This window comes from Meles meles, chromosome 4, assembly GCF_922984935.1.
Source record: "Meles meles chromosome 4, mMelMel3.1 paternal haplotype, whole genome shotgun sequence".
Taxonomy (NCBI): domain Eukaryota; kingdom Metazoa; phylum Chordata; class Mammalia; order Carnivora; family Mustelidae; genus Meles; species Meles meles.
In genome coordinates this window covers 82811201-82837584 of record NC_060069.1, presented here as the reverse complement: position 1 = coordinate 82837584, position 26384 = coordinate 82811201, and the positions used below count along the sequence as shown (strand labels likewise).

Below are 26384 nucleotides of genomic sequence, written 5' to 3'. Positions count from 1 at the left end.
CCTGAAAGATAAGGTGAATAACGAGTGAAGTGTTCATGGATTTATCATCAGGCGAGTTGTGTCCTGGAGCTGGTGGGCGTGGAAGCTGGATTGCCGTGTGTTGAGGAATGAGTGGGAGGTGCGGAGATGCCGCTGGCCAGCAAGTGTAGCTGCTGTTTCAACACTGGGGCTGTGCATGGAGAGAGAGAGCTGCAGCTAAAAGGGAAGTGTGGGAATGTCTTTTTGTGTGTCCAAAGATTAGAGAAAACGTGAGTACATTTCAATGCCGACAGAAATGTTGAGCTGAGAGCAAGCAGTAGGTGTAGGAATCAATGAAGATACTGTGTGAGCTGGGCAGAGGGGGACAGAGACAATGGTAGCGCCAGAAGTTTCCCAAACCACTTGTAGCTACCACACCACCTGCGAGTCTGGTACTTTTTTTTTTTTTTTTTTACGATTTTATTTATTTATTTGACAGAGATCACAAGTAGGCATAGAGGCAGGCGGAGAGGGGGGGGCGGGAAGCAGGCTTCCAGCTGAGCAGAGAGCCCAATGTAGGGCTCGATCTCAGGACCCTGAGATCATGACGTGAGCTGAAGGTAGAGGCTTAACCCACTGAGCCACCCAGGTCTGGTACATTTTTGCACCAGTTTCTGTGAGGTAGTTTTTCTTTCTTTCTCTCTTTCTTCCTTTCAAGACTTATTTATTTATTTTAGACTGAAAGTGAGTGGGAGGGGCGGAGGGAGAGGTAGAGAGAATGCTCCTGCAGACCCCCTGCTGAGCATGGAGCCCAATCCCACCACCCTGAGATCAGGACACAAGCCGAAATCAAGAGTCGGCTGCTTGACCTAGTGAGCCACCTGGTGCCCCTGTACTGTTACTTTTGATCAACTGAGTTGACTCTGTTTTACATATCCTCATTTTTGCCAATAATACCTACAAAATCATGGGTTTGGTGAGGTAGTTATTATTCTAATATACATTTTTTTAAAAGACTTTATTTATTTATTTGTCAGAGAGAGAGAGAGCGAGCGAGTGAGCGCACAAGCAGGCAGAGAGGCAGGCAGAGGCAGAGGGAGAAGCAGGCTCCCTGCCCAGCAAGGAGCCTGATGTGGGACTGGATCCCAGGACCGTGGGATCATGACCTGAGCCAAAGGCAGCGACTTAACCCACTGAGCCACCCAGGCATCCCCTAATATACATCTTTATTTTAATCTTTTTTTTTCTTTTTTTTAAAGATTTTAAAAGTAAGTTTATCTCTGTCTTAGTTCATTCAGGCTGCTGTAACAAAATACCACAGACTGGGTGGCTTATAAGTGACAGAAATTTATTTCTCCTAGTCCTGGTGGTTGAAGAGTCCAAGATCAAGGTCGGGTGAGGGGTCCTCTGGTGGGCTGCAGATTTCTTCTTGTAGCCTTACACGGTAAAAGGGGCTGAGGGTTTGGTAGAGCCTCTTTTATCATTAGGGCTCTATCCTCATGCCTTTCTTTTCTTTTTAAAGATTTTATTTATTTATATGACAGAGAGAGACACAGCGAGAGAGGAAACACAAGCAGGGGGAGTGGAAGAGAGAGAACAGGCTTCCTGCTAAGCAGGGAGCCCGATGTGGGGCTTGATCCCAGGACCCTGGGATCTTGACCTGAGCTGAAGGCAGACGCTTAACAACTCAACCACCCAGGTGCCCCTACCCTCATGACTTTTAAAGCACCTCCCAAAGACCCCACTTCCGAATACCATTGTCTTTGGGGTTTAGGATTTCACTATATGAATTGGAGGGATACAAAAATGAAACCATAGCAATCTGTCAACCGCTAAAATTCACCTCTTGCCCCATCAGTGATGTGCACATCCCACTTCGGTAAACACTAAGTGAAAAAACAGCCTGACAAATGTGAGGTGACCTAAGGTCCCACCACCAGTGGGTCTCTCCTGCAGGACCCCGCATCCTGTGCTGCCTTCCTGGAGGCAGTAGGCGGAGGGTCTTTAGGAAAAGCTACTAATGAACTTCTAGCATTGGACTTGCAAGAAATTTTGTCAGATTTTACTTGGTTGTTACTGAGAAGTTGAAAAAGAATTCACACAGAAGAGGAAAGAGGAAGGCTGTACTACTAATTGTTGAATTGAGCTAGGAATGATATTTAGTGTTTTTCAAGAATTTCGCACCCCAGTTAAAATAAACCACTACATTCCTTCAGGTATCTCTTGTTCACCGGATTTGACACTGGTACTTGTAGGAAAGGCGGGCAAAAATGTAATGGATCAGTGAATTGCCTTAATCTGATACTATAAATATATAAAAGGCTTTCTGTGAAGAAATGCCCTTCTAGTGACTTGTTTTCTCTGCATTTCTTTCCCTCTTTTGAGCACAAGTTATGAACATCAGAATTATTTCCCGAGTCTCCTATTGGTGTATGGTAACTAAAACCACTAATACAGCCAACTCAGGAATTAACTTCTTTTTCATTTCTCAAGGTTACTGATGGGGTTTAAAGATTCTGGGAGAACAGTATCAGTACTTTCAACAAAAATAGTGTATAAATAGAGCATTTGTTGTTCAAAATTAAAATGCAGAATTTCACTTGTTTGCTTTAGCTGAAAAGAAAGAAAGTAGGAGTTTCCAGTATTTATTTTAGAGAGTGACACTTGGTATATCAGGGTCCAAGTTTTTAGAAGGAGACTACTTAAGGCCCTTGGGCAAGTGTCTCTAGATAGTTACTCATTCTTGGAAAAAATGAGTAATATCTTTTCTGGTAATTAAAATGCTAATGAAATTTATTTGCATAATATGAATAATATGTCACTGAAATTCCTCATACACATTGCTGAAGTGATCGTAAGTGCTTACTGAATTTGGGACCTTGGAAAGACTTACTGGCCTCCTCGAACAACTCAAAAACAAGAAAGATGTTTCTGTTAAATAAAAATGTGTTTACTTCCCGATTTTCTGTTCCCATACTGGGGTGGAGCTACGGGGTGGGCGATTGCCAGGGAATCTCAAGTTCAGCTGGTGCAGAGTGGTGTCTGAGGTTCAAGGAGTGGGAGGTTGGAGGTGGGTTTCTTGTGCCAGGGAAGTCTTTCCTGCCCTCTTCTTGCATTTACTCTCCTGAAGGGACTAACTGCTTTCATTATCTCCTCATAAAAATGCTACTTCTGTTTGGAGATCTGTTAAGTTATAAGCTTTTCTCCTGGTAGTGAAATAGCCAATTCTCTTTAATCTTCTTCTGTAGCTTACTGGTTCCACCATTTGCAGAAAGGTAGGCATACATATCTGTTCCTCTGGAAGGATCCCTAAGCTATATCGTTACGCAAGGAACATTCAGTTGCAGAGCAATACAGATGGTGTAATGACATCTAGATAATCAATTGTGTTGATGCTCGTATGTATGTTACCCGTGTATAGTTACCAGTGTATAGAAATAGTCCCAGAATCATATACATCAAGCTTTGGACTGTGTGGAAGGGAAAGATTCACCAGGTTTCTATTTTCACTCGAAGTACTGCTTTAAGGTTTACAAAGTTATACTCTGAAAATAAACTAGTAAGTGTACATTATAGAAAACTTGGAAAATTTAGGTAAGAGAAAATAAAATATATTGGTACTTTTGTCAAAAGTAATGACTGTTGGGTCACTTGGGTGACTTACTTGGTTAAGCATCTGCCTTTAGTTCAGGCCCTGATCCCACAGTCCTGGGATGGAGCCTGACATTGGCCTCCCTGCTCAGCAGGGAGTGTGCTTCTCCCTCTCTCTCTCCACACCTCCCTCCCTCCCCCCACCGCAGCCCCATGCTCTCTCTTGCTGTCTCTCAAATAAATAAATAAAATCTTAAAAAAAAAAGAGTAATGACTGTTGTCATTCTACTACGTATACTTTCAATGGGATGTCTAATCCAATACCAATATATGGTATAAACGTACCCAGAAAAACTGATTCTTATGGTACCCATTTCACTTACTATTCTACTAGTACTGCCTGGAACATTGTCTTACATAAATGATTGTGCTCATCTCATTATTTCTGAAGACTAGTTTCTACAAGTGGGTTTATTGGGAAAAAATTTAGGTATTTTTAAAGGCCCCCAAGTGCCTTCAAGAAAGGTTGCTCCCAAGTCCATGGCCACCAAAAGATATGTAAATGTCTGTCTTTCTGCACACTTCCAGCATCATATATTCATTTAATCTTTATGAATGTGGGGTGCCTAGGTGGCTCAATGGGTTAAAGCCTCTGCCTTCAGCTTGGGTCATGATCTCAGGGTCCTGGGATTGAGCCCAGCATTGGGCTCTCTGCTTAGCAGGGAGCCTGCTTCCCCCACCACCCCCCTTGTGATCTCTGTCTTGCAAATAAATAAGCTCTTAGAAAAAAAATCTTTGTGAATTCAATAGATTGAAAATATTTTAAATTTACATTTCTTTGTTAGAAGGTTTGAGCTTTTTTTTTTTTTTTAAATAAATTTGGCTTAAAAAAAAAGTTAGTGAGTTGAATTTAATAAATCTTTGACAGCTGCTGAAGGAAGGTATTATTTTAATATGCTGAGCCTGATTTTAATAAAAACACCAGAGCACACATTTGCAAACGAGTTCTTGTCCCTTTGAAATAGTCATTAAAATGGGCTCCACTGATGAGACCATTGCTTAAGACATTTGGGGAATTTTCTTGTTTTTAATATGTTCTCTGAAACCTTGTCTTCTGTTGTGGTGGCTGACTCCACGGACTTTTGCTGATGGAATCGATATTTGGAAGTTTAGGAAGTGAGATGATAACCCAAACTTAATAATGACATTTTCCCTTCTCATCTTAAAATAGGATAATTATAAAGGAATTGCTCCTCCACCCTGCCCCCCCCCTTTTTAAGTGACTTACAAACTGTCTGAAGGCTGTTTACACAGAAACACTTGCTGAGTGTTCCTTGTGTTTTTAGGTGCTGGGCTGTGGGCACTAGGCTGACAAATGTGGAAATCTCACAATCTCTGCTCTCCATTCTCTTTGGAGAGAAACTGTCCCAGATAAGTCCTGAGAGACAGGTAGGGGGTTATAAATCTAGATAAGAAGGAGTCAGTTGGACAGAGTGGACTAAAGGGTGTTCGGGCAGAGGGAATCACACATGCAAAAGGGCAAAGGCAAGATGGAATGTGGTGTTTGACCAGAAATTTTGTAGGGCTGAGGTCCAGGATAAGAGCAGTTGCCAGATCATGGTGTTGCTAAGACATGATTCTGAAAGCTCAGGGGAGCCTACTAGGGATTTTATAGCCCAGGCGTTTCATGATCAGATTTGAACTTAAAGGATTGATAGTGTTATCATCAGAATGTGTAAGGGTAGGGTAGGAGCAATGGATGGCAGAGAATTAGTAGGCCAGTAAACCAGGGAAGTGGGGGGGGGGGGTTGGCCTGAGTTCTGGGCACAAGGCAAAGGGAGGGAAATGTTACAGAGGGCAAAGGAGAAGGAGGCGACTGAGAGCAGGGAGGGCCAGGGGTTCGGACTGGGAAGGTGGATGATGCTGGAACTAGTCACTGACCTAGAGGACACGGGGCCACAGGGAGGGGGTGATGAAGGGAGTGCGTAGGTTTGGTCATTCTCATTTTAGAGTTCGAGCTGCCTGTGGGCCATATAGATAGTTGGTAGTTGGTGGTAGAACCCAGGGGACAGACCAAGTCCAGGAACATAGATATGAGAGCTGTGAACATACTCCTCAAGAGAATTTGTGCAAATGTCCGGAGCCATGGCTGCCTAGGTAGATTTCACTCAGAGATATCCTAATCCTTTCAGCATACTGCAGTTTCCCATCGCCCCTAACCCTACGCCAGGTGTTTTAGGCCCCTGGTTGTGACCAGGTATAGCCATCTGTCCCTGCATTGGTAGACTTTAGGTTCAGACTGAAAGATAAGCTGTAACTGAAGATAGGGGTACCCCAAAATCTAGAAATCTATTAAGCAATTGGAAATCATTTAAGCGTCTATCAGTAGGGAATTGAACAAACACATTGGGGAAAGCCTATGATTGTTGCATAAATTGCATCCTATCGCTCCCCTGCTGAAAGCCTGCGGGTAATGCTTCTCTTTGCACTTGGAATGCAATCCAGATGCGTTAAGAACTTGTGTGCTTTGACCCCGGCCTTTGTCCCTTCGTCTTGTGCCATCTTCCTTGTGTCAGGCTCTTTTCCTTTCTCAGGCACAGAATCACTTTACCATCATCAGCGCTTTGCTTGTGGTGTTCACTGTGCCCAGACCAACGCCAGGACCAGGTCTGAAAGGGTCTCAAGCCCAGAGCTTCTGTCTCCATGGAGTGTGGGGTTCACCAGTCCCCCAGCACACAGATGTGTTCTTGTTCACGAACTTGGAAGCTCTCTGAACTTCACAGTCTGCGAATTTTTATGGAGGTTTCATTCTGTAGGCATGATTGATTCCATCATTGACGATTAGTGGTCAAGCAAATCGCCAGCTCTCTCCCCTCCCCAAAGTCTGGTTGGGGAGGATCTGGTGGGGCTGAAAGTTACAACCCTCTCTGTAATCACTTGGTTGGCTCCCCTGACAACCAGCCTTATCCTTAGGGGGTTTCTACAAGCTACCTCACTAAGGTAAATTCAGATGTGGTTGAAAGGGGCTTGTTAGGAATGGGAAGACACTCATTTCAGCGTTATAGCCTTGGAGCTTTCAGGAGCTGGGAACAGAACTACGTATTATAACTAAAGATGCCCCACTGGCTCTTATATTGGAAGTTACAAGGGCTGAAGGGACTGTGCTGAGAGCTAAGAACCAAGACCAAATAAATTTTTTATTATAAATCACAGGTCCCCACCAAAGGTCTTGGAATACTTTCAGTTCCTAGGTAGTTCAGTAGTTCTAGTTAAACTGAATTTCCCCTTAGCTTGGCCATCCTTGAAAAATCATTGATCCTTGGGTTCCACCCAAGGTGCTGGGCTTGGGTTCCACCCAAGGTGTTGGGCTTGGGTTCCACCCAAGGTGTTTCCCTCTTTTGGCACCCTGTATATTGGTCACATGCTTTGCAGGTAGGACTCTGCTTAAAATTTGCCTTTGCAATTGGTAGTCTGCCCCAGCCTCGGGGATTTGGAAGTAGGGAGAGAGGAAAAGCTTTCCCTGAGGCTGGCTGAGGTTTCCCTGGGGAAGGAGAGAAGGAAGGACAAAGGAAAGGAACAGAAGGTCAGAGACCAGACTGTGGGAGAGCCCTCAGAGCACATGTGTCCCGGAGACTTTTCAGGACTTTTTTCCCCCTCTGTCTTCACATCTTAATGACACCATCTATAACTGGGTACAATGTCTTCACTGTGTAAGACTGTGAGTTCTTTAACTGTCAGAAGTGAGTCTCTGGAGCTTCCCAAGTGCAACTTACTTCCTGCGAGAGATCTGCATTTGAGATTGAGCTTTCTCTCCTTGACCTCTTAACCTTCCTTCTTCTTCTTTGTTCTCAGTTGGTTCGACTGTGCAATGAAGGAGCGCGGAAGATGGAAAGGACTGAAATGATGTACATGATTAACTCCCAGTTGGAGTTTAAAATTAAGGTATTCTTGTGTTTCTTCATAAACAGATTTATTACCGCTCTTGCTTAAATCTTATGTAAATAGAGACAGATACTTGAGGGCAACAAAGTGCATAGGAATTTGCTTTTCAAAGAAGGGCCATAAATTGACTGGAGAGGGACTGCACTGGCTGAGGGCATCGCAGAAGCTCCAGGCAGCTCCGCTCCTGCTTATGGTCACCAGATAAAGTTGCCTTTTTCCAGGCCACAAGGTTAGGTTTATCTAACTAGCACATTCCCTCACCCTGCCTCCCTAAATTTAGGGAAAAGGGTAGTTAAAAAAAAAAAAAAAAAAAAAAGGAATTTTAGAATGGAAAGGTGATTTCATTACTATTCTCAAAGTGTCCTGCAAAACAAACAAAATCCATGAATTAATTGTAGCACGTGTTCTCTTCAATTAGGTAAAGACACTCCTCTTCCAGTCTGAAAAAAAAAGAAAAGAAAAAGATTGTTCGTGGAGTGTTCTTTTCAAATTTTTCTTCCATAATTCTTTTTTGGGTATGTGCTGCCTCTCACTGCTTGTCGATACTGTTGAGGAGTGGATGACAGGATGTGTAAAGGAGAAAATGACCGTTAATGGCAAATCTGGGTCATAGTCCTTTGTTGGCTCACAGCTGAGTTCTACATGGATGTGGGCTCATACGATTGTGATTCTGTTGTATTTTGTAACTTGTAACTTTAATTAAGCAACTTAAAGTGACTAGTCGTATTTTTTCAGTAAAAGTGCTCCTAAATTGCATGGTAGATATCTGTGAAAGGGATCAGCATTTCATGGTCTTGTGCGGAGAGGAGATTCTCTGCCTTGCTGCTACGATTGGAGGACCACTGGTTCGGTAGAGCTGTATGCTTTTATTTTATAAATGAGGAAAATAAAGCCCAGAGAATACTTAATTGTTAAAGGGGTCACTGGACTAGTGGTGGTGGAATCAGGCAGAGGGGCCCGTGTCTTGACTTGAAGATCAGTGTAAACTCTCACCAGAACATCCTGACTACAACGGTTGAGAGGCAGGAACGTGACACATAATTCTTAGAACGGAAGATGATGTGTACTTGTGAAAAACAAATGCACTATGCAGTTTGTCATAATGGCCTTCTACAGAAATTTATAGCCATTTCCAAACCCATCTTTCCTCCGTCCCTCAAAGAGAAACTTGTGCTTCTCGGTAATTTGTTTCTAAGTATTTTAGAAAATATATCTAGATATCAAAAGTTTTATCTCCTCCTTTTTGAAGATTATAAATTCCTAACCATTTTGATTTTTTTTTAAAGATTTTATTTATTTATTTGACAGACAGAGATCACAAGTAGGCAGAGAGGCAGGCAGAGAGAGAGGAGGAAGCAGGCTCCCTGCTGAGCAGAGAGCCCGATGCGGGGCTCGATCCCAAGACCCTGGGATCATGACCTGAGCCGAAAGCAGAGGCTTTAACCCACTGAGCCATCCAGGTGCCCCTAACCATTTTGATTTTTAAAGATGATAAATCCTTTCCCTGATCATTTTTCTTTTTTTTTCTTCACTGAAAATCTGTTGGCTTGAGATATCTTTAAGCTCTGTTTCTTTAGAGCCCCAAATTAATTTGTAATTGAAAAATGCTTACCCCAAGAGTCCTTAAAAATAAATGATTGACATTAATTGAGTTCATGAATTTTGTGTTTTTTGTTTTCTTTTGGTTCAATGATTAAAATATTTACAAGCCTAAAGGAAGATATTCTATGTTTAGATTTACAATAAGGCCCTTAATTCAGACTACTTAGGAATACGTAAAATCTGAGGATCTTATTTCCATAGCACTTTATGGACAACAGTGGACATTTTTATTCAGTTCATTTTAAAGATGAGAAGCTATAGCTGTTTGAAGAAGTCAAATGATTTATCCAAGCACATGTGTTGCTTCAACAAATTTCGTGAGCACTTTGTCTGTGGAAGGCAGCCGGAAAACCAAAACCTGATCCCTGCCCTCAGGAAACTTAACAGTCTACTAGGAGACCCCTGAAGTACACAGGAGTCTGCAACGTCTGCTGCTGTCACTGTGGATGGAAGACAATTGAGAACCTCTCTCCTTTCTTTAAAAAAATTTGTTTTAGAATTTAGTGATTTATCACTTACATACAACACCCAGTGCTCATTATAACAAGTGCCCTCCTTAATGCCCATCCCCCATCTAGCCCATCCCCCCACCCAACTCCCCTCCAGCAACCCTCAGTTTGTTCTCTGTAGTTAAGAGTGAATTTTATGGTTTCGTTCCTCCCCGACAATTTTTTTTTTGAGAACACTCTCAATGGGAAGGGGTGGTCAGCCCTACCCGTGAAGCATACAGGGCCATGTGGGGAGCTAGTTGCAGTCAGGCAAGGCTTCATACCAGAGGTACCTTTGAGCTGAATCTTGAAAGGTGAGTTAGGAAGGGTCTTCTAGAAGTAAAAAGGAAGAACAAATGCACAGGGCATGGCTTCAGCTGCTGTAGCCCAGCAAGTGTATGCATCCAGTGTGGATAGGCATGGGGTGCAGGGGGAGAAGGCAGAGCCAAGCAGTAAACAGCAGCTCACATTGGGGGGCCTTATGTGCCAAGAGGAACAGCTGAGCAAGGTCATTTGGGAGCCACTGAAAAGTTCTAAGCAGGGAAGCGACACTTCAGCAACATGGGAAAGGCCTTTTGAACTTATTCCAAATCCAGAAGTCATTAAAAAAGATTGGTAAGTTCATATATATAAAAAAAATTTAAAAATTTCTCTATAGAAGAGAATATAAGACCTAAAAAAGTAGAGAGAGAAATAGCAAACTGGAAAAATATTTGCAACTCACATATAGATAAGAAGTATCTTCAGCGTATAAGCTCAGAGAGATAAGAAAAAGTTAAGGAAAAAAAAAACCATTAGGAAATTGCAAATTAGAAAATAACTCCAGTGGCTACTAGCTCTGTGAGTTTGGGCATTACTTTATGTCTCAGTTTTCTGAACCTTAAAATGGGACTGATGATAGTTACTTTCCCTTAGGGAATTATTATGAGGATTAAATTAATTACATAAAGGACTTGGAACAGATCTGATTGACAGTAAGCAAGTAGTAAATATTCAGATTCTTTGTCAGAATAGTTTCATAGTATGGACTCTGGGAAACAAATGGAGGGTTTTAGAAGGGAGGGGAGTCGGGGGCGATGGGTGAGCCCAGTGATGGGTATTAAGGAGGGCACATATTGCATGGAGCACTGGGTGTTATATGCAAACAATGAATCATGGAACACTGCATCAAAAACTAATGATGTACTATATGGTGACTAACTTAACATTAAAAAAAGAAATAGTTTCATAGGCCTGGTAGGCATGTTGCAGAGGGATGAAGAGTGAATAAGAAGTGAAACTGTTTAAAGAGATTAGACTTTCCATCCAAGAACCTTGGCAGGAGGAAGGAAATGAGGGCTCTGGAGAAAAAGCTGGTCACCAATTAAGATCAGACACCAGTTTGTGCCTCAGATCCAAGTGTTTTTTCCTTTAGACCCCAGCTTTCTCTAAAAGTTGCCTCCACAGAGTTGGGGAGGATTATTTTTTTGTCTTGTAATGCAAAGTTTTTCCTTATGAATAATCACTTGGGGAAGTTGAGGATGCTGGGCTAGACGACGAACCATAAATTAAGTGTAATGGAGTGGGGTGGTGTATTGGTGGGTGGATAGGTTTCCTGGTCATTATTCGGGGACCTTGCTAATAACTAGAAGTCCAAGATATAGTGGACAAATGCAGAAGCCTGAGGTATTAAAAAGCCCGTGCAGTACAGAAGACAGTTTGGTGGCTTCTCAAAAGTTAAAGTAGGATTACCATATGACCCAGCAATTCCACTGCTAGGTAGATACTCAGGAGAATTGAAGACAGTCATTCAAATGAAAGGTTTTATGTGAATGTTCATGGCAGCATTATTCATAATAGCCAAAAAGGTGGAAATGACACCAGTGTCCGTCAAGAAAATAGGTGAACTGATGAATAAAATGTGCTACATTCATAAAGTGAAGTAGTGTTTAGCCACAAAAAGGGATTAAAGTTCTGATACGTGCCAACATTGAAGGTCTTGTATTCAATAATTTTGTTGATAATGGACTATCTGGAATAGGCAAATTTATGGGGTTAGAAGGTAGATTACTGGCTGCCAGAGCCTGGGTGGGAGAGAGAGGGCAGAATGGAGAGTGACTGCTTACTGCATATAGGGGTTTATTTATTTATTTATTTATTTATTTATTTATTTATTCATTTAAATTCAATTAGCCTACATATATAGTACATCACTAGTTTCAGATGTAGAGTTCAGTAATTCCTCAACTGGTGCTCATCACATCACGTGCCCTTCTTAATTCCCATCACCCTGTTACCCCATCCCTTCACCAGTAACCCTCAGTTTGTTTCCTATAGTTAAAATTCTCTCTTGGTTTTTCTCCCTCTCTGATTACTTACCATTCAAGTAATGAAAATGTTCTGGAATTAGGTGGTGATGATTATTGCATTGCACTGTGAATGTGCTAAAAGTTACCGAATTACATGTACACTTTAAAATGCTTAAATGGGGTGCCTGGGTGGCTCAGTGGGTTAAACCTCTGCCTTTCGGCTCAGGTCATGATCTCAGGGTCCTGGGATCGAGCCCCACATCGGGCTCTCTGCTCAGTGGGGAGCCTGCTTCCCCCTCTATCTCTGCCTGCTGCTCTGCCTACTTGTAATCTCTCTCTCTCTCTCTCTGTCAAATAAATAAATAAATCTTTAAAATGCTTAAATGATTAATTTTATCTTGACTAAAAAAATTATTCTTCAGCAACTCTTCTTTGTCTTGCTGGCCTATAAAATTAGTTAAATTTTATGCAGAAGCTAGTTTTCTAAGATGCTGCTTAAAACCAAAAAGAATGAAAAGTCTTTTCTCCATAGAAATTATTTCAGGACTTTTAAGGAAATATTTTTGTTCATGTATTTCTTTTCTAGTGTTGGTTCTAGTCAGAGTTTCTTAACTAGGGGAATTCATTTATTCCACTGTGGATTGTCTGGATTCTTTTCTTTGGTCATTTTAGTAGTTTCTTCTTTAAAAAAACAAAAACAAAAACAAAAAACCCCCAAAACTATTGAAATGAGTTTAATCTCCTAATAGTAAATTTGGAAACAAACAACACTTACAATGCCAGATTTTTGCTTTCAAAAAAGCATTGACATCTTGAAAACTGCTGCTGATTTTAGATCTTAATTTTTGCCTCATGGAATGTGAGGAATCCATAAAAATCAATCTATTTTAAAAACTATATAGAATAAAAGATCTACTTCCCCCGTTTCCTGAACCAAGAACTGCTCTAGGGTGGCGTATACGCTGGACCTTAGCTGAAGAATGCCCTCAGTGTATCCTGTAGGCTTATACGCACTAGCAAGATAGCTCTGTGTTCTCCACAACTGCACGCTTTCACGGGACCAAACCCGACACGTGATCCCTTGTGGTGACCGCTGGGGTGGGAATTGTCTAAGCATCTCTCTGCTATCGCCTTTTAAGTCTCAGTCATCCCAGTTGGATAATTGTTTGATTTGAGATTTGGGGGCTGGAAACTCCCTGAACTCCCTTAATAGCCAGCTTTGAAAGTTTGAGGTCAACCATAATCTTTCATCATCCTTTTTAAACCTTCAGGAAAATAGTCTATAACTGATGAGCAACCTCCTTATCAAAGTCCCTTTATAAAATTAAAAAATGCATATATGAACGTGTGTGTGTGTGTATGAAATCCTTTCTTAGCTTTCTTATTTCTTCTCTATACCCTCAGTTTCCTCTAGCTATTTTTAAATCACTGTTCCCTGAAAAGGATGGCCTTTGGTACTATTACAGCTATGTTTTATGTGTCCAAGACCTTTTGCTTATTCTCTGGGTATAGTTTTTAAAATCAGATTTTTGGCAATAAGCATTTCTGATAACTTAAAAAAATAAAGAACTCAAGGATAAGGATTATTCTGTAGTTTTGAGAGTTTTTCAGTTGGAAACTGGGCACTAAATAAAGAAAAAGCAGTATGTAATTCCTTGGATACAGCCTTTTCTATGAGATGAAGATGGATTATTTTGGAAGAACATCGTTTGCATAATGAGAAAGTGGCCTGATGCTGTCAGGGATGAATTTCCATGAGGAAAACCACTATAAACTTAAGAACAGGTGTTCTCCAGACTATGACTAAGTAAATATCAGTAGACAAAACATAGTTTGTAGGGTTTTTCCTGTTGAATAAAATCCTTTTAGTTGATAAAGTGAATGCAGACTTTTTTTGGTTCTCGTAACTATAGTTTTCAGGTTCTGTTCTGTGATATTTAAAATAGCAGCAGTTTGGTATTGACATTTCCTTTTGAGGCTTTTCCGTTTTAAGTGACTCCCTGTCCATCTTTTGAGAGTTACAGAAGGGTAATAATTTTGGGCTGTCCCAATATTTTCTCATTGAGTTTTAATTGTCATATAAGCAACTCAATGGTTTTTTCTATTGGGAAATAATTGTTCTTCTTTCATTTTCTCTTGGAGAATATACTGTACTTCCTTAATTATATTTCACTGTTATATACTTATAAAGTCATGATGTATACCATGATATGTATTGTTTGTTTAGATGGGAGTTTAACTTCCCCTCCAATAATCTTTTTTTTAAATTTTTTTTTTTTTAATCTTAAAAGGACTTTCATTTGGCTTCATACACTGAGTTTTTCTCCTTCTGTAGCCTTTTCCTTTAGTCTCCTCTTCCCGGTGGTTGGTCAAGAGAGGTGAGTTGACAGCCTACGTAGAAGACACCGTGCTTTTCTCAAGAAGGACATCTAAACAGCAAGTCTACTTCTTCCTCTTTAACGACGTGCTCATTATCACCAAGAAGAAAAGGTAAGCCACTTTGTGATGTTGCTGGCCGTACATCTGGTTGTAAAGCTCTGTAATTCAAATGTCCTTTAGGGTTGATGATCCTTTAAAAGCTTGTGATGTTAGACTTACAGTTTCCACGTGTGGAAGCAGCATCCATGTTTCACTTTAAATTTCATACCCAGTCGAGACTCATATCATTCCAGCCAACCTCTGTCTAGCTTTTCCAGTGTGCACGCTGCTGTTCTGAGCAGTTTACACATTTTATCATTGGATTCTCATGACATCCCTGGGGAGGTAGCACTCGTATTATTCACCATCAGCATTTTTCACACTTCTTCTGCCATAGAATTTTTGTAGAAAACACATCAAAGTTGCTCCAGTTGAGAACAAGCTGGGACACAATTTGAGTGTTTGTAACTTAATTTGAAACCCACTGCTCTTAATGGCTACTGGTCTAAGAATTCTCCCTGTGACTGGCAGAATGAGAGCGGTACACAAGTACTTCCTTCTGAAGGCGATAACGTCAGTCAGCTGGGAGAGTGTTTCACACACAGACACACACACATGCACACTCCCCTCAGCTCTGTCTTTTTAAAGATTTTATTTATTCATTTGAGACAGAGAGACAGAGAGAGCACAAGTGGGAGGGAGCTGCAGGCAGAGGCAGAGGGAGAAGCAGACCCCCCACTGATTAGGGAGCCTGATGTAGGACTCGATGCCAAGACCCCGAGATCATGACCTGAGCCAAAGGCAGAGGCTTAACCATCTGAGCCACCCAGGTGCCCCAACTCTGTCTTTCTTTAGGGAACATTCTTCATCAAGTGTACTCAGTGTCTTGTAGGATTGCTAAGTATTTTTTTACTGGTCCTTTGTAAATATTCCATCTTTTCTAGAATATGAACTTAGAGAAACAACATAAATCTGTGGTATTTTTCCACATAGGAAGGCGATGATGGTGGGCTGAACTGCTGGCATAAAATGGGTGTAAGAGTAGTTCATGGGGTACAGTTTAGATAGATAAGGGGGAGAGAAACCTGGTAACAGTCCTCTATGAATGTATAAAATAAATGTGCAGGTTTATGATGAGATAGTTTAAATTCTACTTCTGAGTTGCTGACCTTTCAGCTTGAAAATTCAAGCTAAATTGAAACAGAGTATGAACTTTTCTTTTTGCTTCTTTTAATTCGCCTGTATTATGCATTATTTCAGCTGCTTGGCATCCAGCTGAAATGAAAATTATGTACAGTCTATCCTGAAAAGCCGTACTACGACTATGACAAATACTTAACGTATTTGAAAAACTTACTGTTTTTCATACTTAGGAAAATAGTGTAGCCATAACTTCAAGAAGAAATTATTTCTCTTACCTGGGATAGTTTCAATAGTCCTGATTGCTAAGTGAATTTGATAAATAAAAATTGGAGAGGGATTATAATTTTGTATTTTTATGTTTATTTGGTTTCCTATGAGATAGGCTGTATTTTTGGCTTTCTTTGAGATATTTTGTTTTTAGGAGAAAGTAATTATATATGACTCTTCAAATGCCATTACTCTGGACTTTTAACATCTTCCAGCTGTTGAAATATTTGTTCTGTCTCAGTGGCCCAAAAGCTGGAACTAAATTTTCATTTTCTTGATAAAATATATGCTGACAGGACGAAGCTGATCTTAAATGTAAATGTAGCTTTGATTATGATGTCTTCAGTGAGTTCATGAAAACATTAAGGGTATTCAAGCCAATATAGCACAACTTCTATTCTCAAACTTGCATAGAACTCCCCAGTAAATAGACTTTTTGAACTTGAGAATTAAGGTATATGCTATTCGACTCAGCCATGTGTTTTTGCCCTCCACGGCAGATATTTGTCATTATAGGTAGTGTTGCCTTCACAGCTCTCCCACATTTATTTGCTCAGGTATGTTTGAACTTTTATTATTAGTAAGTGAAAGAAAAAAATATATGTATAGCTCCAATGAAGAGGGCAACCTTGATACCTATCTTTGCCTTTACCAAACTGGGATTTCGTTTTTGCCCTTCCCCATGAGCTCCTCATATTTCTAGGAGAATAGCACTGAAGGCTCAAGTTGTTTATGACCTGAATTCACGGTGACGGTGACAAGCAGACCACAGAGACTTGATAAACAGGCTCGGTTAAAAATGTACAGTATGCGCAGCCGTATTTACCCTGTAGCTTCAAGGAGGCAACTGCGAATGCTTTGCATGCCAGAGGCAGCAGCGAAAGAGATACGACAGCTTTGAAGACAGCAGTAATTTAGGCTTGGCTGCAAGGTACAGATAAAGGATGATTACCTGTGCCAACTCTGGAGGGCCGAGCCAGCCACCCACTGCCTAATTGTAATTCCAGGGTTCAGCCAAGGGGCTTAGCTGCTGGGTCTTCCGGGGGTTTCAACTTCAGGGAGGCTCCTGGCTACTCGGGGAGACCGCCTGGGAGAGCGGTTCCTCTTCCTCCTCCGACCCAGTCTGGCAGCTGGTTTACGCTGAGCACGCTCCATAGATGGCTATTGGTGCGGCCGCCTCGGCTCTGTGACCTGTGTGTGAGTGCCAGGCTTGCAGAGCTGGTAGTGACTGTAGGGCTGTCCTCTAGGGCAGGGGTTTTCACCTTTTTTTAAGACTACTAGAGGAAGTTTCAAGTCTCCATTAGCCCTGGACTGGTTTTGGGTCACTGTATTAATAGTCTCTTCGGCCACATTTCTGAAGGATATGTGACCTGTTAGGCTCTTCTGGATGAGAAAGTGAATTCTTTGGTAGTTGAAGCTGTGACTGCAGATTATGTGGGTACTTCTAAAGCAGAGTTCTCACCTCCGTGCTTTTTTTTTTTTTTTTTTAATATTTATTTATTTGAGGCTGCTGAGTGGCTCAATGGGTTAAGCCACTGCCTTTGGTCCAGGTCATGATCTCAGGATCCTGGGGTCCTGTATTGGGCTCTCTGCTCAGCAGGGAGCCTGCTTCCCCCTTTCTCTCTCCCTGCCTCTCTGCCTACTTGTGATCTCTCTCTGTCAAAGAAATAAATAAAATCTTTTAAAAAAAGATTTTATTTATTTGAGAGAGAAAGCACAAGCCAGGGTGTGGGGTGGGGGAGAAACAGGCTCCCCGTGAAGCAGGGAGCCGGATTTGGGGCTTGATCCCAGAACCCTGGAATCATGACTTGAGCCAAAGGCAGAGGCTTAGCAGACTGAGCCACCCAGGTGCCCCCCCACCTCAGCACTCTTCACCCCTGACAGTTCTTTGCTATGGGGGCTGCTCTGTGCTTTGTAGGATGTTTTAGCAGCATCCCTGGTCTCTACCCACTACTTTCCAGTAGCCTCTCCTTCTCAGTTGGGACAACCAAAAATGTCCCAGACAGGAGCGCCTGGGTGACTCAGTGAGTTAAAGCCTCTGCCTTCGGCTCAGGTCATGATCCCAGGGTCCTGGGATCAAGCCCCATGTTGGGCTCTCTGCTCAGCGGGGAACCTGTTTCCCTTCCTCTCTCTCTGCCTGCCTCTCTGCCTACTTGTGATCTCTGTCTGTCAAATAAATAAAATCTTAAAAAAAAAAATGTCCCAGACATTGTTGTATATCCCTGGGTGAGGGGGTGCAAATTGCCGCCATTTGAGAACCGCTGAACCGCGGTGATGCCAGACTGTCAACGAGTACTGCCTTCACGATAGAGGGGTGTGCAAATTTGTCCGACCTGACACAGGACCAACAGTAATACTGTAATAGGGGAGCAGACTACCACGTTATACTCCTAGAGTATTGAATAATAACCTATTTATTATTATCCATTACAGTGCACAGACCATCCCCATGTCCAGCCTTAGGGGCCAAGTACTTTTATGTGTACATTTGAAATGCGAAAACTGAATCTAAGACCTAAATAGGTTCAGACTCTCAAAAGTCTGATTTTGTGAGGTAATTCACTGCCTTATTCTCCTTGGGTGCCTTCTCTCTGGCTTTAATCCCCTCCCCCCAATTTCTTCTGATGTAAAAGCAGTTCCCTCTCTGTTAGTTCTTTTCAGCTGCTATAGCAGAGTCTCACAGACTGGGTGGCTCAAGACAATAGGAATGGACTGTGTCCCAGTTCTGGAGGCAGGGGTCCAAAATAAAAATATTTGCAGGGCCATGCTCCCTCCGAAGTCTCTGTGGAGAATCCTGCCTCACTTCTTCCAGCTCCTTGTGGCCCCTGGGACTCCTTGGCATGGAGTAGCGTAACTCCACTCTCTGCCTGTCTTCATATGGCCTTCTCTCTGTGTCTCAGTGTGTCTTGAAATCTCTCTCTCCTTATAAGGACACCAGTTACTGGATTTAGGGCCTGCTCTACTCCAGGATGATCTCACCATAACTTATTACATCTGCACAGGCCATATTTCTAAATAAGGTCACTTGTACAGGTACCAGGGTTTAGGACTTCAGCAGACTTTTGGAGGACACAGTTCAACTCCCTACACTCCCCCAGCCCATCACCACTGTTAGATTATGATCACATAATAAATAAATGTGCTTAAGAATGATGTCTGAAGGCAGTTGTAGAGCACACCTTTTTTTTTTTTTAATTTTAACATTGACTGATGCCATTTTACATAATTTTGGAATGTCGTCTTGGTCATGTGACTCGAACACCTCCATTTGGAGGACTCATAGGTTACCTTCATCTACATCTTCTCCTTCAGACCTGTTCCTTCTCCAGGGTCTCTCCTACTTTGTTAAAGCCACTCCCTGCCTCCAGTTGCTCCATAATAAACCCAGAAGACGACTTTGGCTCTGTGTCCTCATAACGCTCCCCTGTCTAGCCAATCACTTGTCTCTTTAGCAGCCCATGAAATGGCTTCTCTCCTCTCCCATTGCCAGTGCCCTGTGGAGACACCTTGAATTCACCTACGAGACATCTAACTGGAACGCCACCATCCCCCCCATCCACTTGACATTCTACGGAGGAATGTAAAAGTATGCTTTTTAAAGGACACAGCTACTCAGTCCATCTCTTGCAAATGGCCCTTCTGTGGTCCTCCCTTGTTCTTAGACATACTGAACTACCTTTCTAGCCACCAGGACCCGGCACAACTTTCTTTGCCCGACTTCTCTACTTCCTCACTGACCCACCCCACCCAAGCCTTTTCTAGGCAAAGTCCTCTTTATTCTTGAGGTCTTAGATGAATTGTCACACCCACTGGGAGTTCTTACCCAGTCCTTGGTAGTGGATTCATTTCTGTTGCTTTATGGTCCCATAAAACCCTGTGCTTTCTCTGCCATAACATTCGTGTTATTATGTGTTCCCGTCTGTCTTGCTGACCTTTGTATACTTAGTGGGTAGCCCAGTCACCAGGCCCATAATGATCATTTATAAACGTCTGTTAGATTTGAACTAATTGTGGGAATATAAACAGTTGGAATGAATGCATTACTCTAAGGGCAGGCCCCCCTCATTCTACTCCCAAACTAAAATTACTTTGAATTCTCCTTTATTTTTATCTTTATTTTATTTTCTGAAAATATTTTATTTATTTATTTGACAGAGATCACAAGTAGACAGAGAGGCAGGGGAAAGCAGGCTCCCTGCTGAGCAGAGAGCCCGATGCAGAGCTTGATTCCAGGACTCTGAGCTGAAGGCAGAGGCTTAACCCACTGAGCCACCCAGGCACCCCTGAATTCTCCTTTGTTTTTAAAGGATGTGATTTTTGTATTCTGCTCCCTTAGATACTACTTTTTTTTTTTTTAATATTTATTTGACAGAGACAGATCACAAGTAGATAGAGAGGCAGGCAGAGAGAGAGAGGGAAGCAGGCTCCCTGCTGAGCAGAGAGCCCCATGTGGGACTTGATCCCAGGACCCCGAGATCATGACCTGAGCCAAAGGCAGTGGCTTAACCCACTGAGCCACCCAGGCACCCTAGATACTACTTTTTGATTAATTTTGGCAAAAACAAACTGGACCTCTGTTTATCATGTGGCTTATCATATCTCTGGAATTTTACCTATAAACTTATCCACAAATGCCATATAACCTCAATTTCAAAAACATTTAGGACTATGTTTGCAAAAGTGTGCTCTACAGAGGAAGTGTTTTTAGTACTGCTTTTCTTTTGTCCTATCATATCAACTAATGTTTTGAGCTGAAGGGAAAAGTGTAATCATGCTAAAGGGTTTAAAGCAATAAAACTGGTGAATCATCACACACACACACACACACACACACACACACACACACACAGAACAAGTCAGGTGAGCTTGGGAAACTCTCCATCTCCATTTCTCTTTGGGAGATTCACTGTTGGATCACTTAGGAAAAGCTTTTAGCTGTATGCAACAATTCTCAAATAACAGTGGTTCAGATCCTCTAGAGAGTTCCTTCTCTCAGCAACATGTGACAAAGGGGGGCAGTCTGGGCCCCGTGGTCACAAGTAACTCAGCCCTTGTCCGTTCTTCAGCTGTACTGTGTGCTCTCCACTTTTTGCTCCTAGGCAGATAGCTTCACAGTCGCAGATGGCTTCTACAGGTCCAAGCCGCATGATTTCGTTCAAAGACATAAGAGGGAGGCAAGGCTTAGAAATAGAGGCTGACCAGGGGGGCTCTTTACTCAAGAGGCTATTTTTTTTTTTTTTAAATCAGCAGAGGAAAACCTTTCCCAGACAATCCCTTGAAGACCTTTTATGTCTCATAGTTCAGTCATGGGTCCCAAGACTTGTCATTAGAGGGGAGGCTGGGAATGCTGGCATAGGACAAAGGGGAACGGGAGAGCCCTGATTGTTTCAGTTCAGCTGGGATGCGTCCCCTAGGGCTGGACACAATGGGACGTGGTACATGAGAAGCAGGGGAGGCTGACAGCTGATTAGATCAGACAGTTCCAGCCACAACCTGGAAATCGTCTTTTCCATGGGACACTAATTAACATACAAGGAGTTTGGGAAGCCTGAAGAATGCTGTAAAAGAACTCAGGCTTGCCTTTAGGATAATTGCAGGGAAGGGAGTGCGGCCTTCATGTCAAAGAAGCCGGAAGTGATTGGAGATCTAGAACCCACTTCTGTTTGGCTGGTGCTGCTTATCTGACTGTGGTTCACGTGAGTGTCTTGTCGGTAGTGCCTTTTTGTTCCCCTCGGCAGAGATGTGTCCTTTGGCACGTTCGGAGCACCCGGATCCATGAGCCTGATGCGGGGGGGTGGGGGTTGGGCAGCGTACAGAAAGAATGCAGAAGTCCAGTCTAGTCTTGTCTGTAACAGTAAATGTATCGCATTCTGATTATTTTTTCATTCTCCTGAATTCTCCACCCACAAACAATGTGACCATGGTGTTTTCAGGTATTCCCTGCAGTTAGAGGAATAGCGATAGTAAGAGTGATAGTGATGATACGAACCTGTGTTATGGAGGGAGCATGAGGAGTGTACCGGTAGCAGTGCGCCAAGTGCATAGGGAACATACCACTGAGTTGTCAGAACAACCTAGGATTCGTACTGTTCCATTTTATGGCCGAGGACCCTGAGGCAGAGAGAGAGAGCGGCTCTTAGCAAAGCCAGGATTCTAATCCGAGTTTCTGACTCCACAGCCCCCTCTCATAACAATTTCTTTATGCTCATTCTTTTTAAAAATTTTAGTTGTTTGTCAGAGAGAGAGAGAGAGGGAACACAAGCAGGGGGAGCAGCAGGCAGAGGGAGAGGGAGAAGCAGGCTTCCCGCTGAGCAGGGAGCCCGAAGCGGGACTCGGTTCCAGGACCCTGGGATCATTCATGACCTGAGCCAAAGGCAGATGCTTAACTGACTGAGCCACCCAGGTGTCCCTATGCTTGTTCTTTTTTAACTTCATTTTTCTAGACTATTTTCACCTTTCTGTCATCCTGTAACACCATTGGGAAAGATAACCTAGACACTTGGTACATTTCTTTGTTTGTTTTGATAAACACCCTTACTGATCTAGGAGAAAATTAGAACCAGTACCAAATTGTACTTGCGAGCTTTTCTCTGCCTTTAGATAATCCAGCGTCAGAGTGTAGGGAAGAGTTTCCTTTTCATGACATTTCCTTCCTGAAGACATTTAAGGCCGTGGATTTGTACTTCCTGATTCCTTGTTACATAAGTCTTCTATATATTGACATAACTTGGACTCTAAGACACATGACAAATCCTCACAGTTTTAAAAAAGGATTGTCTATAAAAATTACTATCAGATCATTATCATAAGTTCAGGGACTTAAGTTAGAACTTGAGTTTCCCCAAGGAGTTTGAATGCCCAGTGGCTTACAGCTGCACAAGCTCCCTGGAAAGGGTCAGAGCCTGCCTTGACCCCATTTTGAGTTTTTCCATTTTGAAGGCTTTCCTACCATAGAAAGCTGAAGTCACCTGACATTGTCTCTCTTCCTCCGCAGGGTAAACTTCTTCCTCGGAAATTAACTTTAAGAGAATCTTGAAAAGGCCATAAGATTCTCTTATTCAAAGCCCTTGGATTCCTGGAACATAAACCTTGGTTATTTCTGACCACTGGTGGTATTGGGTTCTAAATTCAGGATGGTGAGATAGGGTAGGAGAGGCATGGGAGCCCTGTTTCTTTTCTTTTTATCCTCTTTTTCTCTGGCTACCCCACATACCCTTGGTTCCTCTAATGTCATGAGTAGTTTGGGTATTGATTCCTCTAGCCCATAGGAAGAGTTGACATTGCTATTGAATGCTGAAAGCTGTGGTGACCAAGAAGCACAAAATCCACATCTGGGGTCAGGTAGACCTGGGCTGAAATCCTGGCCATGTGATCTTGGGCAAGTTACTGTTAATCTTTTAGAGCCTCAGTATTCTCATCTGTAAGATGGGTTTAACGGTTCATCTTCTTCATGGAATTTCTGTGAGAATTAAATAAGATAATGCATGTAAAGCTCTTTAAGACAGGAGCACCTGGGTGGCACAGTCATTAAGTGTCTGCCTTCAACTCAGGTCATAAACCCAGGGTCCATGCTCAGCGGGAAGCCTGCTTCTCCCTCTCCCATTCCCCCTGCTGTGTTCCCTCTCACTGTCTTTCTCTGTCAAATAAATAAATAAAAGCTTTAAAAGAAAAAAAAAGCTCTTAAGATAATGGACAGTCCCTGCTCAGTGGCTGAAACATGCTGAGTATCATTATTATTCCTAGTATCCTCTTTCTCTCTCTCTCTCTCTCTAAAGATCTTGGCACAAATCAAGTTACTGCCTTTCTGCTTCTAGATTATTTTATAGTTTTAAAAAAAGGGTTGAAACCTTTAGCCAATGTTACACGTCTGAACGTTGTGGTGCACTTTGTGGTCAGACCTGATTTGTGGCTCCTGATATGTGATCTTAGGAATAAATGAGTTTAACCCAATGCCTCTCCCTCTTCGTCCATATCAGACAGCAAGTGAGTGAGCAATAACCATTGGTCTATTTTTATTCTTTTATAAGTTGATGTGAATCGCTTGTACACTTTTGTAGTAGCGATTCACTTGCAACATCCGTTTTGACTGATTAGGAGATGGGATAACTTTGTGGCTGAAGAAAGTGAATTCAGTGTGTATTTTTTCCTTTCATTCACGGAAGTCAGTGGAAGGAAACCTGAATGTGAGGATTACTTAGTCATTTGTAGTCAACCTGTTACCAACTTAAGAAGCTGCCTACCTGTTCTTCAGAGCTTGTTTGGTTCTGGTTGTGCCAGCGAGAAAGCTTCAGTAAGGTGCTAGCAACCTCTTGGCCCTGCCCATCTGTCCTTTCTGAGGACCGTAGGTTTAGGGCATCCTGTGGGCGCGCGGGGTCCTGGAGTGTGGAATCTGGAGATCCGTGGTGAGGGGAAGGAGGCCTCTTGTCCTGGATGGGTAACTAGCCATATTTTGGGGGGACAGTGATTTGGGGGACAGTCCTTATAACTATTTGTTATATGTTGACAATGAAATAGGAAGCCTGCAGCATGTTTGTTAGTCTTCAGAATTATTTTTGAGGAACCGAGCAAGTAAGTCTGTTTGAAATCAGCTTCTGGATAACTATCGTGGCTTGTTTTGCTGGGAGTGTTGCACACCATGAGTTTCTTGACCCAGGTGTTTAGTTCAAATCATGCTTAGTCTACTTGCCCGTTCGCAGAGTGCCTGTAATTATCAAGCCTCTAACAAAATGTGATGCAATTAAAATGCATGATCTGTCAGGAAAATTAAAAATAATAGCTAACGTTTACTGGTTGTGAGCCAGACATGATTGTAAGAGCTTTATGTGCAATAAGATAATAAATATATTATCTCTCTTAATCCTTACAACAATCTAAGGAGATTGGTATATTGTTCCCATTTTACAGATGAGAAAATACAGAGAGGGTCAGTAACTTGAAGATCACAGTGAGTAAGTGATAGAATTGGGATTCTTACCAGACATTCTAAACCAAGTCTCTACTCCTGCCTATTATACTGTACTTCATTACTTGAAACTTGTACAGCACTTCAATCAAAACTTGTTTGTATTATTCTAAAACCGAGCTTTAAAACTGGAATCAACATCCGTCTTCACTCAAAATAAATTTCAGTATAGACCAATAGTCTTCGTCCCAGAAATATTAACTCGGGTAATCTTTAGTCTCATTAATAAGCAAAAGATCAAATATGGGGATTTAGAAATTGTGTTTTCAGAAGGGGAAGAGAAACAAATTAAGATCTGCCCAGGAAGAATTCTTACACGTGTCTTGAAGGAAAGTAGGAAGAGTCTCCTTTGATCTTATAAAAACCTCCTCAGGTCGTGTGAATCAGCACACTGGAGCCATTATAAATCCCTGAAGGAAAAGCAGGGGGCTAGGAGAGGATCTTGGAGAGTGACCCAAAAGGAGGATGACTTAGAAATATCACAGAGACATTAGAAGAGGAAGATAGAGTTTCAGGCTATCACAGGTGCTCGACATAATCAAATTTTGTAGACATTAAGGAGAATAGTGCTGAAATTCAGGTCATTGGATTTGGTGGGGTGCTGGGCCATGATGGCCTTGGGGAGCAGTTCCTTCAGCATGTAGGGATAGAGTCTGAGAAAACAAAAAATGCAGGCAGCTGCTAGCTCAGAAGACATTTATCTTGGCACCGGCCAAGTAAGTGTTTTTCAGAGCAGGGAACCTGAGAGTATGTTAAATGAATACACATCACTATTTTGATATATGCAGAAAAACATGTTGGTTTGGATAATTCTCGATAGCATCTTTTCTTCTAAATTTAACTCTTATGAGAAGAAGAATTGCAGGTGCTGGTTGGGTTTCCACCTGTCAGATTTTAGCTATAAAAGAAAATTCCAGAACAATGCCATGGTCAAATGTGAGACGACTCACAGTTAGGGCTGGGGAACAGTGGGTTGTGGGAAAGCGAGCCTTCACAATCCAACCCTTCCCGCAACATCCCCCACCACGTCTTTCCTTTCCAGTGTCTGGCTCCATCTTGGTCAACTAGCCTAATTCCCGTTCCTGGTCATCCTTATTATGTACTTAAAGTAAAATGTTTGCTAATAAGGTTTAAGATGGAAACTTTCCTGAAGGCATTTGCATGTTTAAAAGCACCTCCCCCAGGCACAAGGAAGGCCCTGATGGGTCAGTGCCCAGGACCCAGTCTGTGCTCTGTCTCTTCCTTGTGACTCTTAATATGCCCTGAGCTTGGGTCCAAGGAAATATCCTGGTTACTGAATGAGATGGGGATCCAAATTTTTTTATTTTTCAGATGTTCCAGTATTATTTGGTGACTAACCTGTTAATTCCCCATAGATCTGAAATGTCACCTATACTATGTCCTAAATTCCCAAATGTGTTTGGGTCAATTTGTGAACCCACTGTTCTGTTTCTAATCCATCTGTCAACTACTGGCCCAGGCCCAGTCTTTGAATTACTGTAGTTTTACAATGTGCTTTCAGTGTGTCCTAAGGCTGGATCACTCTCATTCTTTTTCATAATCCTTCTGACTGGGCTTACATGTTTATTTTTTGTATGGTTTAGAATCAGCTTCACTATTCCCCTCTTCACCTAAAAACGCTGTGTGTACTTCATTGGGATTGTGATAAAATTATATTTTGATTTAGGAAGAATTGATACCTCTATAATATCAAACTTTCCTATC

General features: G+C 42.2%; 1 protein-coding gene across 3 annotated transcripts in view; it reads left to right on the top strand.

Moving 5' to 3' along the window:
* ARHGEF26 (Rho guanine nucleotide exchange factor 26) overlaps window positions 1-26384 on the top strand; it is a 122469-nt gene that overhangs the window by 75364 nt on the left and 20721 nt on the right. For all 3 annotated transcript variants that reach the window (XM_046003503.1, XM_046003502.1, XM_046003501.1), the window contains 2 exons: window positions 7402-7491; window positions 14205-14359. In XM_046003503.1, coding sequence (XP_045859459.1) covers window positions 7402-7491; window positions 14205-14359 — 245 coding nt within the window. The remainder of the gene's footprint in view (window positions 1-7401; window positions 7492-14204; window positions 14360-26384) is intronic.